The 17,361-nt window shown below is 41.7% G+C and overlaps 1 protein-coding gene and 1 pseudogene across 2 annotated transcripts; both read left to right on the top strand.

Annotated features, from left to right (window-relative positions):
• Positions 1-7,180: 7,180 nt before the first annotated feature.
• Positions 7,181-7,674, top strand: LOC308271490 (cofilin-1-like; annotated as a pseudogene). Its single transcript has one exon. The product of its transcript is annotated as a cofilin-1-like (transcript).
• Positions 7,675-15,339: 7,665 nt separating this feature from the next.
• On the top strand, positions 15,340-16,464 carry LOC308271314 (ubiquitin carboxyl-terminal hydrolase 12-like; the record flags this gene model as incomplete). The annotated part of the gene is made up of 1 exon (XM_080707595.1): positions 15,340-16,464. One exon carries the CDS (start codon positions 15,340-15,342, stop codon positions 16,462-16,464), a length of 1,125 nt encoding a protein of 374 aa, XP_080563721.1.
• Between the last annotated feature and the right edge of the window lie 897 nt (positions 16,465-17,361).

Below are 17,361 nucleotides of genomic sequence, written 5' to 3'. Positions count from 1 at the left end.
ATTCTATTTCGTTTTTTCTTCAACTCATTTTCATTTCGCTTCAGATTGAACAATTCCTATGGATTTTTTTTCAAGTCCAGTGAACCTTTTCCCTGTGGTTTCCAATCTGTTACACATCATAATTTATTTTATATCAGTAATTTAATTGTTTTTCATCTCTACAAGTTCTATTTTTACTTTTCTATGTCTCTAATTTTTCCCCTTTAGGTTCATATAGTTCTTTTCATTCATTATTACATTTTATTACATATAAGTCAATAATTTAAAATAGTATTTTATAATAATTATATCATCTGTTTTATTTCTGTTTCTATTGATTGATTTTTCTCCTTTTTTTGCGGGTCTGGGGATGGAACCCAGGGGCATTTGATCTCCAAGCTACACCCCCTGCTCTATTTTTTATTCTTAATTTGAAACAGGGCCTCACTAAGTTGCGGAGGGCCTCACTAAGTAGCTGAGGCTGTCCCTGAACCGCAGTCCTCCAGTCTCAGCCTCCTAAATGCTGGGATTACAAGTGTGCACCACCATGCCTGGCTGATTTTTCTCTTTCTAATAGATTATATTTCTCTGCTTTTTCACATGCCTGATAATTTTGATGACATTAGATTATATTTTATATTGTTGGAGACTGCATTTCATTATACTGTTTTAAAAGGCATTACATGTACTGTTCACTAAAGTAATTTTCTTACTTATCAGTTTTTTCTTTTGAGACTTGCTTTTTTAATCTTTACTTGAACATACTTTATTCTGGGCTCCATCTCACTACTACTACATTATCATTCTGAGGATTCTGGTACCTTTCCCATGTATTATAACATCTGAGTCCTGCCTGCTCTGAAGACAACTATGCCCACCACAGTGTAAACTCTGGAAATTATTTTACCTATCTTTTGCTTTGGAGAGTTCCTTTGTATATGTACAGATCAGCCAAAGATTAACAATGAGTGTGGAAGTCAATCCGTATGGCACTCTCCTTTTTTAAAAAAAAATGAAACAGAAGTCACAGCACTAGGTTTCCATTATATTTTATAAATATATCAGGCATGATGCACTAAGAAAACACCAGTTCTTCATCACAGATTATGTGAGAAGCACAGATTCCTTGAGTTGCATGCGGCTTCCTCTGCCAGGTGGCAAGTGCCTCAGGATGAACAGGGGCAACTCAGTTGGTGTTGTGGAGGAGAGGACAAAGGACCTTCCAGGCAGAGGGATTCTTCGTTTTCCACTGGACCCACAGGGACATATGCAGAGGAGAAGCCTCAGACTATCTTGCTTAATAGTTGTCTAAAAGAAATAGAGTCTAAAAGAAATAAAGGATGCAATTGCTGAGAACACCTACTTCCTTTCGGCATCTGCGTGCGCGACAACCTTCCACGTAGCTAAATTGGCATATAGCCCCAAGAGAGGGTGTCATCTCTGGCCAAAATACTCCTCCACTTTTAGATATTATTTCATAACTATTATTCTTTTGGTAATGATTCTTTTAACTCTCCACACAAATTGCTCCGTTGATGTAAGATCAGAACTGTGAGAGAAACTGAGTCCGTGGAAAATAAACTTTCTGGTAATTTGTCTAAGCCTCTAAACGTCCTCGGCTTTGTTCAAGTGGTAATAAAATCTAATTAGAATTCAGATGCAGTGGCAGCATTCCCGTAACAGCAATTACAAAACGCGGATTTTCCCTCTATCTCTGACTTTCATTAATACACAGTAAAAGCATTAAGTTAACTGAAACCATTAGCCCTAAAGGGGAGGCAGCCGGGAACTGTTTATCCTTGCAATCCTGCCTAGATAAGGAGAAGATAAACTTTATGAGCAGCTAATACTGCCCAATACAATAGAGCTGAAGGCTAGGAAAATTCTTAACCTTTACACCCAGTATGAGCCGCTGCCCGAGACAAAGAGGCGCCACGTGGCTAAGAAATGAGTATGTCAGAACAAAGGATAGATATAATAAATGTGTAAAAGAAAGGAAATATGGTGAGAATAAGAAAGGATTCTTGTATGAAGAAGGGCTTATCATGAGATTGTCCCAAATGGGAAAGAAAGGAATTAGAAAGATCAAAAGCAGGTTGCAGAAGGATTGTGATGTGGAAATGGATTATTAAAAGAGGAATAGGTTTCTAATAAGCCTATCGTTTGAGGAAAAGGGTTCAGCAGCTAAGGAAATACATCTGACAACTAAATCTAAATTTTTCATGGTATTTTTTGGTGTTTTATCTGCCAAACTGTGTTGTGAGTTTGCTTAAGCTTTCAGAATTTAGAGGACAGGGCAGGACGGCACCTGGGAGAACTTCATCACATCCACCTGGATCGCCACATCCCCCCATGCCTGACATATAAACTAAGCCCTAAAGATGGAAAATTCCAACAAGTTAAAGAAGACTCCATGAGAAACCTATTCTCCAAGCCCTGGGCATGCTGTTTCTTCTGGAATTTGCCCTTCGCAAGGACAGCTGGATCTTCTGCGGGATCTGGAGAAGATTCTGAGCTAATCTCTTGAATGCCGGACTAACTTGTTTGTTTACCTTGATTACTGATTTATGGTGATTACACTCCTTTCCTTTTTTTACCATTAACCCCACTGGTGAAGGATATAAATTTTCTGAGTTCTTGTAATAAAGTGTCACTAGCTCAAGAAGCTTTTGTCCATGTCAGATTCTTTCCAGAAGCGCCGTAAATAGGAACTTAAAGAAATTTATTTCCTAGAAGGGAAAGAATCGCTGCAGATAAGCGGCTGCAGAACAGCACCCATATCCTCGCCCATCTTTTTCTGAGATTGTTCGATCGTGAGTGGAATTACAGCAATTTCAGCTGAGCAGATTGCGGCATGCAATCACTAAGGTAAAGGCCTCAATTCAAAGTATAAACATTCGATTAGACCACCTGGAGAATAGAATCTTGCTCCTAGAAGACGATCAGTCCAAAAATGAATGCATAATTTATAACTTAGAAAAAAAATCAGACAGCAGGAATCTGACATTGAAGAAATATGGGCTCATTTTAAGAGAGGTAACCTAAGAATAATAGGAATAGAGGAGGGAAAAGAAGGTGAAACCAAAGGGATCAATAATATCTTCAAAGAAGTAATAGCAGAAAATTTTCCAAACATAGAGCAAGAGATCAATACACAGGTCCAGGAAACTTGTAGAACTCCCTTTAGACAGGATCAGAGAAGAGGTTCACCATGCCAATAATTGTCAAAATGACCAATGTGGAAGCCAAGGACAGAATCTTAAAGGCAACAAAAACAAAAAGCCAACAGACATTCAGAGGCAAACCAATTAGAATCACTCCAGATTTCTCAAACCAAGTCATGAAAGTCAGAAGGGCTTGGAGTAACATATTCCAAACTCTGAAAGAAAACAACTTCCAGCCAAAAATTTCCTACCAAGCAAAACTATCTATGAAATTAGATGGGGAAATAAGAAGCTTCCATGACAAACAGAAACTGAAAGAATTTATGTCTTCAAAACCAGCGCTAGAGAAAATACTCAAAGAGATTAACTACAAAGAAGAAATAGATAATACACACCAGAACCAGAGAAACAAGATTTTCCATCCAGCAGACAGCTAAGCAAAGAAGAATATATTCGTGTGTTTATTGGTTAAAATCTTTGGAGATTCATTATTTATTTTAGTCATTTACCTATTTCTAAATTGCATTGTTTACTTTTATTGTTGCTAAGTTTTAGGATTTCTATTTGGAATATTAATATATCTTCAGATATAGCATTTGGGAATATTTTATCCCATTCTATCAGTAACTTTTAACTCTGTTTATGTTCTCTTTGGATGTACTTTTTTTATTTTTAGGAAGTTTTTTTATTGTGTTGTTGCCTGTGCCTTTGAAATCATATCCAAGAAATCCTTGCCAATTTCAATGTTGTAAAGTGTTATGACCCAGGTTTTCTTCTAAAAGTTTATAGTCTTAAGATTTACATTTAGGACTTTTATGTATTTTGAGTTAATATTTGTACATGGTGTTAGGTAAGGGTACAATTTTATTCTTTTTCATGTAATTATTATTTTCAACAATATTTAGTGAAAGGATCATTATTTCCTTCACCAAATGTTCTTGGAAACCTTGTCAAAAATAACTTGATCATATATGGAAGAATTTATTTCTAGGCTTTTTATTTTACTCCACTGGTTTATATATCTGCCTTTTTTAGCAGTACTACACTGTTTCAATTAATGTAGCTTTATAAGGTTTGAAATCAGAAAATGTATATCTTCTAGCTTTGTTCTTTTTCAAGATTGTTTGGGTATTTAGAGTTCATATTTCATGTTAGGATAGATTTTTTTCTGAAAAAAAACGTAGGATAGTTTCACCTTAAAAAAAAGAAAAAAAAATCCTCTGGTAAGAAAGAAAGCAAAAAGAAATATTGAAATGGTATCTCTAAGTCATCAAAAGCTTGATATTAGACAAATGAATCAGTTATGTGAGATTATCATTGTTAATTTTGGATAAATTGCTATAATATTAGATGTCAACCACTAAGACAAGCATGGGAAGGAGGGATGGGGAGGGAATGGTTTGGGATAGGGGCTTACTGGGCTATGTGTGCATGTATGTCTACACAAGTTTTTTATCCCAATATGATGTATGAATACAGTACACCAATAAAAAATAATAAATAAAAAAGAAAAGAAAATTCCAGATTAAACAGTCCATAAGTTTCAATTGTGTTCACTTCCACATAAGCAATGGACTCTTGCTCCACTGCGTTCCGTCCACCAGGATGAGAACCATCCCTGAGCCCAGCACATGCGTGCTGCAAAGCTACTTGCTCCTCAGGCACTTTAAAAAGTCAGTTCATGCTAGTTTGTCTCTTTTAGATGTTTGTCATGCCAGGTTTGCATTCGCACCTCAAACTGCAAGTTTCATCCACAGTCCATGATAAGTGCTAGTTAATGTGGAAAAGACATTACATTTGTGGGTAGAAGGCATGAGCACAAACTGTGTTCCAGTTGATGGCCATGGGTTGAACCAGGAAGCATTATGCCTAATTTATAATCGAACTTTATCATAGGTATGTGTATGTAGGAAAACACAGTATTATAGAGTTCAGTACTATCTTTGGTGTCAGTAGGGGTATTAGAACACATTCCCTGTGGATGAGTGTGTGTTTGGGGGCTCACTGTATTATTAAAATCTGGGTCAGATGAGGCTATGTGCAATTTTTAGGGAAACCAAGAGAGGGCACTGCACTCCCTCTCAGTTGTGGTTTTGTAAACCTTTTCTTTTTGTAGTCACAAGGCTGACTGCTGCAGGGCAGAAAGGGACTCTTGCTCATGACTAAATAGTTTCTACAAGCTCCTGCTGGAGATTAGTCCTATATAACTTGGTGTGTCACAAGTAGCAAGCATGTGTCCTACCAACATGCTCTCTGTCACCTGCTTAGTTCTCTTGATCTTATTAGTGTTTGGTAAGTAACATTTAATCCTAAGCATTTATGGTATTTCAATTTCTTACAATAACGATGATCATTTGCCTTATTGCCAATATAACAAAATATTTCATTTATCTTTTCAGGGAGGAGCCATGGAGACTCAGTGACCCAGACAGAAGGCCTAGTCACTGTCACAGAGGGGACACCTGTGACCCTGAACTGCACTTACCAGACTACTTACTCGGCTCCTGTCCTTTTCTGGTATGTCCAATATCTGGATAAAGCTCCTCGGCTGCTCCTGAAGAGCTCAACAGACAACCAGAGGATGGAGAAGCAAGGCTTCCAGGCCACTCTTGTCAAGAGGGAGCGCTCCTTCCACCTGCAGAAATCCTCTGTCCAAACCTCAGACTCCGCTGTGTACTACTGCGCGGTGAGAGACACAGTGAGAGCAACTGCAGGGGAGCTGAGCGCAAACCAGAGGGCAGAGGCTGAGGGGAGCCCTGCGATTGGAGGCTGTGTTCTTTCCCCAGACAGGGTTCAGTTTCCTACAGAACATGAGCCAATCCCAGACTAAATGCCTAGAGATCTAGGAGGTCATAGATTTCTCCGAGGTAGGAAGAGATAGATGCCATTGTTATGGAAAACTCAAGTTTTCATCTCCAGAAAGGCCAGTGCTCCATCAGAAAGACTTCTCTCTCCTTCAGAAGAGAGAGGTTTCTCATAGGAAACCTTTCTGGGAAAATCCTGAAATTGAATCATTCTCTACTAATATATCTTATGTACTTTGGAGTTTAAAATTTTCTGGGATTTTGTATTCTTCATGCAAATATTTATGAACCAAACAACGGACCTAGAACTGGTCTTTATTACCTTGCTTAGGTCTCTACAACAGACTTAACAAACTGGCCATTGACTGTGGGTAGTACTTTGCGGGCTCTGTACCAGAATAGGATGAAGTGAGGAACGTGCCCTTGAGTTTCCATTCCTGTTCTCAAGAGGTGGGAGAAGAGAGGCAAGAACGCCAAACTCCCAGAGAGAAAATTCAGCTCTTCTCTTAAGGCTTACAGAGTTAAGATTGGGTATTTAAATCACTGCTTGTCTCTGGCTAGGGAGTAGAGCATTGTGTTAGGGATGTTTTAGATGACAAGTTGTTATCTGCAGTTTTGCAGGGGCAGCAGAGATTGCTGTCTTCAGCTCCCCCCTTCTGGCAGTGTTCCACCCTCAAGGAAAGCAAGCAAAAGAAAGAGTAAAACAGAAGGACATAGCTCAGATAGCGAGGGGGCATTGAAGTCACTGTCTTCAGTGCTTTCAACAAAGGCAGTTTTCTGCCAAAGAAGAAAGAAGTATAAATCCTTAAGCCAATATTGTATGGACTTACAACAGCACTTAGCATTTGTCACCGCACACACAAAAAACCTTGAAATGTAATGAAATCTTATGCCACATGGCAACTTGATAGGCATTTCTCCCAATTTGATTATATTCTTAAAAATTACATTTTATCATCTTAATGCCAACTGAATAAAACTTCTGTTTTCTAGGAGTAAACACTGCATTTTTCTTCTTTTATAGAAATATGGCAAGTATATTTTTTATAAAGAGCCAGTTAAGAAGTATGGACTCTATTCTCAGAACAGAAAAAATAAAATTAACAAAAAAATGGAGTAAAAATACAGAAAAAGTACTATAGTGAAAAATATAGGAGTCAGATTCCGGCAGCAGCTGCGGCGGCTCTCATCTTCCCTGACTCTCCCTGCTGTCTTCCTTTCGCTTCCAGAAATATGGCCTCTGGGGTGGCCGTCTCTGATGGCATCATCAAGGTGTTCAATGACATGAAAGTGTACAAGTCATCAACACCAGAGGAAGTGAAGAAACCCAAGAAGGTCTTGTTCTTCTCCTGAGTGAGGACAAGAAGAACATCATCTTGGAGGAGGGGAAAGAAATCCTGGTGAGTGATGTGGGCCAGACTGTGGACTACCCCTACGCCACCTTTGTCAAGATGCTGCCAGACAAGGACTGCCGCTATGCCCTGTAGGACGCAACCTATGAGACCAAGGAAAGCAAGAAGGAGGACCTGGTGTTTATCTTCTGGGCCCCTGAGTGTGCACCCCTGAAGAGCAAAGTGATCTATGCCAGTTCCAAGGACGCCATCAAGAAGCTGACAAGGATCAGGCATGAATTACAAGCAAACTGCTATGAGGAGGTCAAGGACCGCTGCACCTGGCAGAGAGGCTGGGGCAGTGCCATCATCTCCCTGGAGGACAAGCCTTTGTGAGCCCCCTCCAGCCCCCTGCCTGGAGCATCTGGCAGCCCCAGACCTGCCCTTGGGGGTTGCAGGCTGCCTCCATCCTGCCAGACTGGAGGGGCTGGGGGGATCCCAGCAGGAGAAGGGCAATTCCTTCACTCCAGCTGCCAAACAGCCCCCCACCCTGCCCCCAGCCCTCCCTTCTCTCATTCTTGATGGTTCTGGCCTTCTCAAGCTGCTTTTTACAGTCTAATTTCTCTTGGGTTGAAGCAGACCAAGTTCCCCCCAGGCACCCAGTTTGGCGGAGGTTGCATTTTTTTAATGACACTCCTACTTCCCACCTATCCCTCTTCCATCCCATGCTGCCAACTTCTAACCACAATAGAGACTCTGTGCTTGTCTATTTAGTTCTGTGTATAAATGGAATATTGTGGAGATGACCTCTCCTTGTGCTGGCTGGTTCTCTTCTCCTTTCCCTTGGTCTTGACCATTCATGGAAATAGGACCAGTAAAGGGATCTTCAATTATTTTTTTTAAAAAAGGACAATAAAAAGGCTTGTTAATAGGAAAAAAAGCAAAATATAGTATATATTGTCTATGTGAAAAATGTGTAGTAAAATAATTTGTAATTTTCTGAGTTCTATAACGTTTGTGGTTATTTTATTTCTCATTCTAAAAATTGTTCTTTGCCTATTTTCATTCATACTTTTGTCATTCTGTGAATTAAAAATAAAAGTTTTCAGACCTTACAGAACATAAATCCTCCTGTGCATATGGCAGTAAAGAACGCCTGTGAAGTCCAGGAAACACGTGAACTTCTTCAGAGCGCTCATTGGGCCCCTGGAAGGCGCTGTTGCCTAATCAGGAAACAGCTTTTCTGTATGTTAAAGTAAACTCAGGAGCTAAAGGCTTCAAGGCTGAGTTTACAAAGAATGCAGACTCCTTCCGCCTGGGGAAACCCTCTGGTCACTGGACAACACAGCTGTGCACTTGTGCCCTGAGTCGCACAGTGCAGAGCTGAAGGCAGCCACCCGAGTCCTGCAGGGAAGGGGCCAGGAGCTCAGCCGGGGAACTTCAGGAAAAGGAGCCTTCTGTAAAGACAAACAGCACAGAGACAGTCGTGTCTTGGGAAGGGCCTGGCTCCTGTAGAGAGCTGGATGGCCTTTGTTTGTTTGCCATTTTGTAGGGGAAGGACCCTGGTTTCTGAAGGGCAGCATCTCTATCCTAGAGGGCAGGATTCTAGAGGGAACTGGGCTGCAGGATTCTCAACACACAGGAGGAAGCTACCTGCTCCCAGGTCAGTTGAGACAGTGATGCTGAGATGGCTTGAGGTCTGAGTGAGGTAGTGTAAGGCAAGTTAGAGATTTGCTCTCATCACCAGTCTCCTCTCTCAACCCAGGACAGCTGTTCTTCTTTTTTTCAAACTGCATTATCTACAAATTATTTTATTCAGTCTCTTATCTTTAGCTGACTGAATTCCTCCAATAAAGAAGAAGTTAGCTCACCCACTAAAGTATTTGCAGTTGGGGAACTTAATTGAAGCTGGTGTTTAAGGATATGCACAAGGCAATATTTCCAAAGAAATGGCAGGAAGTACTAGGGAAAGAAAATGACCTTCTTTATAAAAATGGCCTTTATAACAGACATTATGAACTAAAAACAAAGTGGAAACTTGAGGTTGGTTGTTCTATGAATGGCCTGACTTTCTTTTTTCAGACTCACACAAGTTACAACTCCCTTTTTATCCTCTATATATGTGCATAGAGGAGAAAAAATTATATATATTTTATAATTTGTCCTGTGGATGGAACCCAGGGCCTCACACATGTTAAGCACACGCTCTACCACTGGGCTGCATCCCCACTCCCTTCCCATTCTAAGTAAATTTCTCTAATACCCATTGAGTAGCCAATAGCAATTAGTGATTTCTGAATCAACTTTTCTTATTTTCTTGCACTGTTCCTCACAGTGTCGGTAGTAAGCATTTGCACCCTTCTTTAACAGACCATCTGATATTTAGTGTCTGTAGATAGCTTCACTTTTTACTTAGTGAACATGCAAGGGTCCTCATTTTTCTCATTATCTGCAACTATATCAACAATGAATAATCCTGCAGTGCTGGGGATTGAACCTCGAGCCTCATGCATGCTAGACAAGCACACTACCACTGAGCTACACCTCACCTCAGAGAATTATTGTTAATCAGAGTTTACATGAAAAATTATTTTCATGTAAACTTTCCAAAATAGTTCTCTTTAAAGACATTTCAAATAATCAATTAAAGTTGCAAAACAAGATGCAATAGCTAATCACACTATAAACAAAATATGCTCAATAAAATAAAAAATATTTGAAATAAAATTATATGTTTATATTTTTATTTTTTGTTGTACTGTGAATTAAGCCCAGGGGCATTATACCTCCAAGCTACATCCAGAGTTCATTTTATTTTTAGTTTCAAAACAGGGTCTTGCTAGGTTGCCGAGAGTCTGCCTACATTGCTGAAGCTGTCATTGAACTTGAGATCCTTCTATTTAAGTCTCCAAGTACTAGGATTACAGGCATGTACCTCCACGTCTGGCTAAAAATTATATTTTTATAAAAGTAAAACTATTTACATTTTTTATTCTTATGTCTGTCTAGTTCCCGAAGTAAATAACCAACATCAGCCTGTCTGTAGATTCAATGTGTAAACACATAAAACTTAAAAGCAAGACTGTGTAATGTTGCAAAGCTTTCAGCCATCAGGAGCAACTGCTGCTTACGCTGGACTGATTTGTGAGTCCCTTCAGGACAGCAGGTGAGCGCAGAAGAGAAGAAGGCAGAGATCCTAGCACCCTGGGAAGGGTGCTTCACTGTGCAACAATCTGTCCCTTCTGAGAGGGAAGGGTGCACTGGCTAATTTTTTCTTCTCTTTCCTATAAATCCTTAGATTCCAAATTAGGAGCCCCCGAATTTTCTGGTATTCGTGTGTGGTTTCCAGAACAAGGGTCTGGTATGTGAAGGCACATTTTTCTTGATCCTGAAGGTTTCAGGACGGGGTTTGATAAGGCTCTGAATGGCGTCCACACAACAGTGACAGAATTCTTTAGAGCTCCTTTTTTCATGGGGAGGTGTTTTTGATTTGCTGGCCCTCTATGACATGGGGTTCTGGGCAGGGCCTCTTGCCTGAGTGGAAGAGTCATGCTGTGCTCATAAGTGCTCCTCTTCTGTGTTCTCTGTATTTAAATAGAGGGTCGATTTCAAGATATCGTCCTTATAATATTTCCACAAATGTTATTTCATAAGAGTCCCAATCTGCATATTTGATATATTCCAACAATAAGAATTCATTAATTATGTACTTCATAATAGTTATTCATAAGAATTCATTTTGTACTTTATAACATAGATATCACAGTTTATAACAAGAACACTGAAGTCCTTATTACTTCATGTGACTGGGCTGACTTTCACCACGGAAATTAATTCGCAGGCCAGTTAGATCCCTAGTCAGAACCCAGGCCTGTGTGCAGGGTTCACCTGTGGACTCTCTTCTGTGTGGCTCCTGGGCTCTAGGGCAGGGGAGGCAGTTCTCCTTTGGGGAGCCCTCCCCTCCCTCCTCCCAGCCCTCTAGCACCCCCACACTTCCAGGATCAGCAGAGAGTCCCTCAGCTAATGGAGCAGTGTCCTTCCTAGGTGCCCCTTGCCCACCTGCTCCTCCCAGACCCCCCAGAGCCTGGGGCCTGTGGGAGGGGCTTCCTGCACAGAGGCTGGGGGCCCTCAGCTCAGGAGCAGGGCACTGGGCGGAGCTGACGGGCCGCGGGGGAGGGGCAGCTCCTGAGCCCAGTCCTCACCCCCAGTGCCCGGGTCTGGCTGGAGAGTCCTCTACCCCAGGGAGGCCATGGAGAGGCTGCTGGGCGCTGTGCTGGGGCTCCTGTGCAGCCGGCTCTGCTGTGAGTTGAACTCCCTTGACTCGGGGCTCTCAGGGTGCCTGGCTGCAGCGCGGAGGGGGAGGGAGGCGGAGGAGCTCAGAGACTGGACTGTCCACCTCCTCCTGATGGCGGGCAGCTCCAGGGCGGGTGGGTGTGGCGGTGACCCTCGCCATGACTGTGCGTGTCCTCCTCAGGTGTGAGAGGGCAGCAGGTGGAGCAGAGTCCTCCAGCCCTGGTCCTCCCGCAAGGAGCCAATTGCAGGATGTGGTGCAACTTTTCTGCCGGTGTGACAAATGTGCAGTGGTTTCGCCAAGATCCTGGGGGTCAGCTCGTCAACCTGTTTTACAATCCTTCTGGGACGAAGCACAAGGGAAGACTGACGTCCACGACAGTCATTATAGAGCGCCGCAGCTCCTTGAGCGTTTCCTCTGTACAGACCACAGACTCCGCCGTTTATTTCTGCGCTGTGGATGCACAGTGCTCCCCAGGCGCCTGCAGCTGCTGCACAAACCTTCAGCCAGGCCCAGAGCTGCTTCTAATGTTCCCCGAGAGCCTCAGGAGGCCCCAGGGCGACAGCTCTTTTGCCCAGTTCTGTGCTTCTTGATTACAATGGCAGTTTTAGGCACAGGGACCTTTGTCCCCGCAGGTTTGGGACTTTGGTCTTTATCTTCATTTCCTAGTATGCACTCTTGAAATTAAAGTTTCCAAACTCCTCTTTATAGTAAACAATTTAAGGTGCTGGGTATATAGCTCAGTGGTAGAGGTTCCCTGAGTTCAAACACCATAAAGACAAGAAACTTGTGATGAAAACTCGCGAAACACCACCGAATTTGCAGTCTAGCAAGTCCAGTGACAAAGGGACATTAAAAAAAAAAAAACAGTTGAAAATAAGTATTAATTGTGCAAAAGTAAAAATCTCCTTTCTCAAAATGCTTGCTACTTTCTCAAAAAATTTTCTTTTTAAAAATTGTTCTCAAGCCACAGGACAGTGGACTGTATGTTAACAGAACTGGAAAGTGAAAGGATTTCTCAGCTGATAGATCTGAACGCTCAGCACTATTTCCTGAGACAATTACTTTTTTTTTATTGAATTGTCTTCCATAGTTATAGAAAATTAACTGAATATGTGTGTACAAACCTATTTCTGTAATATTTGCTTATTTTTTACATCAATGCAATATCTATATTGATCTACATGTCTTATTGTCAGTAATGCCAAACTGTTTGATTTTTTGGAAGTAAGTCTTGGTAGGTAGGGTCTCCAGAAAAAAAAAAAAAAAACTTTAAAAAAAAACTGTTTTGAGCCGGGCATCGTGCCACACGCTTGTAATCCCTGTATTTGGGAGGCTGAGACTGGAAGATTGCAGTTTGAGGACAGCCCCAGCTATTATTAGTGTGGCCCTTTACAACTCAGCGAGACCCTGTTTCAAAATAAAGAATAAAAAATAGGGCTGGGGGTGTAGCTCGGAGGTAGAATGCCCCTGGGTTCCACCCCCAGACCTGCAAAAAAAAAAAAAAAAGTTTTGATTATTTATAAATTGCAACAAAAGAGTCTGCTGCAATTCTGAGTGACGTTGAATTGAATTTATAGAAAACTTTGGGAACTTAAAGCTATTGGATATACTTCTTTTTTGTGGTACTGGGTTTGAGCCCAGGGGCATTCTACCTCTGATCTACACCCCCAGCTCCATTTTATTTTTAATTTGAAACAGGGCACAGGGTGTTGCTAGGCTGATGAAGGTCCCACTACCTGCTGAGGTGGTCCTCAAACTTGTGAGTCCCCTGTCTCAGCCTCCTCCCAAGTATTAGTACTATAGGTGTGCATCACCATGCCCAGCTTGACTGAGTCTTATAATTTACATATATGACAGATCTAACGATTAGTATTTCCTTAATTTTTATCACTATTGCTTTAAACTTTTCTGTAAAATATCTTGAAAATGTTTCAAAAATAAAAAAGATAAGGCACCAACTAGGAGACTATTTGCAATACATGTATATGAGTTTTTATAGCTTTTATAGAGATTATTTTGGGGGGCATCTGGGGATGGAACCCAGGGGCATTTGACCTCCGAGTTACACCCCTTGCCCTATTTTTTTTTTTCTTCATTTTGAGACAGGGCCTCACTAAGTAGCTGAGGCTGTCTGCGAACCATGATCCTCCAGTCTCAACCTTCCGAATGCTGGGATTACAAGGGTGCGCCACCATGCCTGGCTTGCTTTTATAGAGATTTTATGTATTGTTTAATAAGAGAGAAAAGATCCACTTTAAACGTGGTTAACTCTTAGAGCAGAATCTTCATAAAAGAAGATATATAATGACCAATAAGCATGTGAAAAGCTGCTCTACACCTGTGAGCCACGAGCCACATCCAGCCTCTCGGCTACTTTTATAAAGCTGTATTGGAAGAGGGTGATGCCGTTGATCTATACATTCTCAGTGGCTTTTCTCACTGCGATGTCAGAGGTGAGTAGTTGTGACAGACACTAAATAGATCACAGACTGAACATATTTACTATTTGACTCTATATGGAAAACGTTTCTTGATGTCTTCGCCACATCATTAGTCATCAGAGAAATACAAGGACGGAGCACAGTAATATATGACCACTCATCCATTATATTAGTAAAAAATAGATGACTATACCAAGGGCTTAGTGTCAACCAACTATCTAATGCAGAGTCCATTTAAGGACATGTTCTCTTCAGGGTGAGGCTCAGCCTGACCTGATGCTGCCATCATGGGAGGAAGGGCGCCCACGCAGGGCCTCAGCTGAGGACCACTGTGTGCTTCTGAAGGGCCGGGGCTAGGGAGGCACACATTTCACACTTACTGCAGCGGCCCTGTTCTTTCCTGGTATGTGGAGCATCCCAGCCAGTTCCCGCAGACCCACCTGAGCACACCTGGTAGTGACACCGAGTGTCTCATAGCTGATCTCTCCAATGCAAAGCCTCCTTCCATCTGAAGACATCGCTGGCCCAGAGGAGCCCTGGACCCCGCACTCCAGTGCTCTGCTTGATGCAGGGCTGAGAACACAGGTGAAGGAGCTGCAGGAAATCGTTCAGTGCACCTCCCTCCATGGCCACAGGGGGCGATGCTGCGTCAGAGAAGGTTAAAGTTTGTCTCACACAAAAGCAGCAAGTAGTCAGCAACCATCCTAGAAAAATCCAGTAAATTTATTTGCTAGTCTGTTTCAGTTTATTTAGATGTGAGACATGTATCATAGATACATGTTTATCAATGACTTACAGGATTGAAAAATGACTTTGAAATGAGCACGTTTTTAAAAGCACATATCCTTCAAGGTCAGGGCTACATTTACTTCTTAATATAAATTTATATATTATACCTACACATTCCCAGTCTCCAGCCACGCTGACTTAATCTGTGCTTAGAATCTCTGTTCCAAGGTTGGGCGTGGTAGCGCACGCTTGTAATCCCAGCATTCAGGAGGCTGAGACAGGAGGATCACCGTGTGCAGACAGCCTCAGCTAGTTTGTGAGTCCCTCTGCAATATAGTGAGACCCTGTTTCAAAATAAATAACAAAAAATAGGGGAGGGGTGTAGCTCACAGGTCAAATGCCCCTGGGCTCCATCCCTAGACCTGCAAAGCGCTGGTGGCAGCGACGAAGGCAGCGGCGGCCTGCAGGCTGGGTGCGTGGGTCAGGCGGCTCGGGGTCTGCCTGTGGCTGCAGTGAGAGCGGGCAGCCGGGCTGCCCTCCTCCCCTGCCAGCCGCCACCGCCGCTGCTGTGATTGGGTGGAAGATGGCGCTGGGCGGATGGAAATCCTAATGACAGTCTCCAAATTCGCCTCCATCTGTACCATGGGCGCCAATGCCTCGGCATTAGAGAAAGAAATTGGTCCAGAACAGTTTCCAGTCAATGAGCACTATTTTGGATTAGTCAATTTTGGGAATACCTGCTACTGCAATTCAGTTCTTCAAGCACTTTTTTTTTTTTTTTTTTTTTGTCGTCCATTTCGGGAAAAAGTTCTAGCATACAAGAGTCAGCCTAGGAAGAAGGAGAACCTTCTTATGTGCTTAGCAGACCTCTTCCATAGCATAGCCACTCAGAAGAAAAAGGTTGGAGTAATACCTCCTAAGAAGTTCATAACAAGATTACGGAAAGAAAATGAGCTTTTTGACAACTACATGCAACGAGATGCTCATGAGTTTTTAAATTACCTACTAAATACAATTGCTGATGTTTTACAAGAAGAGAGAAAGCAGGAAAAAAAAAATGGTCGCTTACCTAATGGTAACATTGACAGTGAAAATAACAACAGCACACCAGACCCAACGTGGGTTCATGGGATTTTTCAGGGAACATTAACTAATGAAACCAGATGTCTTACTTGTGAAACTATAAGCAGCAAAGATGAAGATTTTTTAGACCTTTCTGTTGACGTGGAACAAAACACATCAATTACTCACTGTTTAAGGGGCTTTAGCAACACAGAGACTCTGTGCAGTGAATACAAGTATTACTGTGAAGAGTGTCGCAGCAAACAGGAAGCACACAAAAGGATGAAGGTGGAAAAACTTCCCATGATTCTAGCTCTACACCTGAAAAGATTTAAATATATGGATCAACTTCATCGATACACAAAACTTTCTTACCGGGTAGTTTTTCCTTTAGAACTCCGTCTGTTCAACACTTCAGGTGATGCAACCAATCCTGACAGAATGTACGACCTTGTTGCTGTTGTGGTTCACTGTGGAAGTGGTCCCAATCGAGGCCATTATATTGCAATAGTTACGAGTCATGATTTTTGGTTGTTGTTTGATGATGACATTGTAGAAAAAATAGACGCACAAGCTATTGAAGAATTCTACAGGTTGACATCAGATATCTCGAAGAACTCTGAGTCTGGTTACATCCTTTTTTATCAGTCTCGGGACTGAGAGGGAACCATGATGAAGAGATACTTTCTGCCTCATTTCTTCTCTGGTTATTTTGGAAAGGATCAAGCACTGATTTTTCAAGAAAAGAGAAATGCAGGAAGCTCAGGGGGCAGTAGCACACTTTGCACACAATACAGCAAAGACTCTGGATGAACAAGCCCTTCCTATCATGGTAGTTGATTTATTTACTCAGGTATCATGTGGTCTGTGCAGTTCCATACAACAAGGAAATGGAATCAGAGATACCAGCTCCTCTTGTAAAACAGCCTTCTGGTTATTGGCATGCATTTTCTCTTTATTAATTGCACCAATAATGATTTGGATTCCTTGAGGGTGCAGTAGAAAGAATTGGCCTCTGTGCTGGGTTGGACTATGGTTTAAGGAGGTGATGCGGAGCACGCTGCACACATGCCTGTGTTTGGAATGTCTTTTTAAGCACGAACCAGAAATGTTTTTGTGCCCAACACTTGCAATTGCCTTCCTGATGTAAAAAAAACTAACAGATACTAGAACCCGGTGTCAGGAAGACAAATATGTTTTGCTTCTCTGAAGGAGCTTATTTTAATATACAGTATATGTATATGTAGGGAACAATTGGTCAAAAGTGGCTTTTTGTTTCCCCAAGGGGAAAGACTGGCTTTGTAATTATAATTTTTTCTTATTTATTTTACTTTAAACTTGCAGAGTGTAAGTATTGTATGAAGTGCCCATGATTCTGTCAGTAAGTTTTAGCATATTTTTTATTAGTTTTGTCAGTTTTAAGTATTCCTTTTGTTTGTTTCTATTTTTAAGGTTACTTTTAAGTTCAATCTGAAATCACTAAGATACCTTGAGAAAAATTGCAATGAGAGAAGGTAAACATTCTTTTTCAGGAGGAACTGATATCTCTGGCTAAAT

The sequence above is a fragment of the Muscardinus avellanarius genome (genome assembly GCF_963383645.1).
Source record: "Muscardinus avellanarius genome assembly, chromosome: 12".
In the NCBI taxonomy this organism is placed as follows: Eukaryota; Metazoa; Chordata; class Mammalia; order Rodentia; family Gliridae; genus Muscardinus; species Muscardinus avellanarius.
The sequence above is the reverse complement of the archived record's forward strand: the minus strand, read 5'-3'. Positions and strand labels throughout refer to the sequence as shown.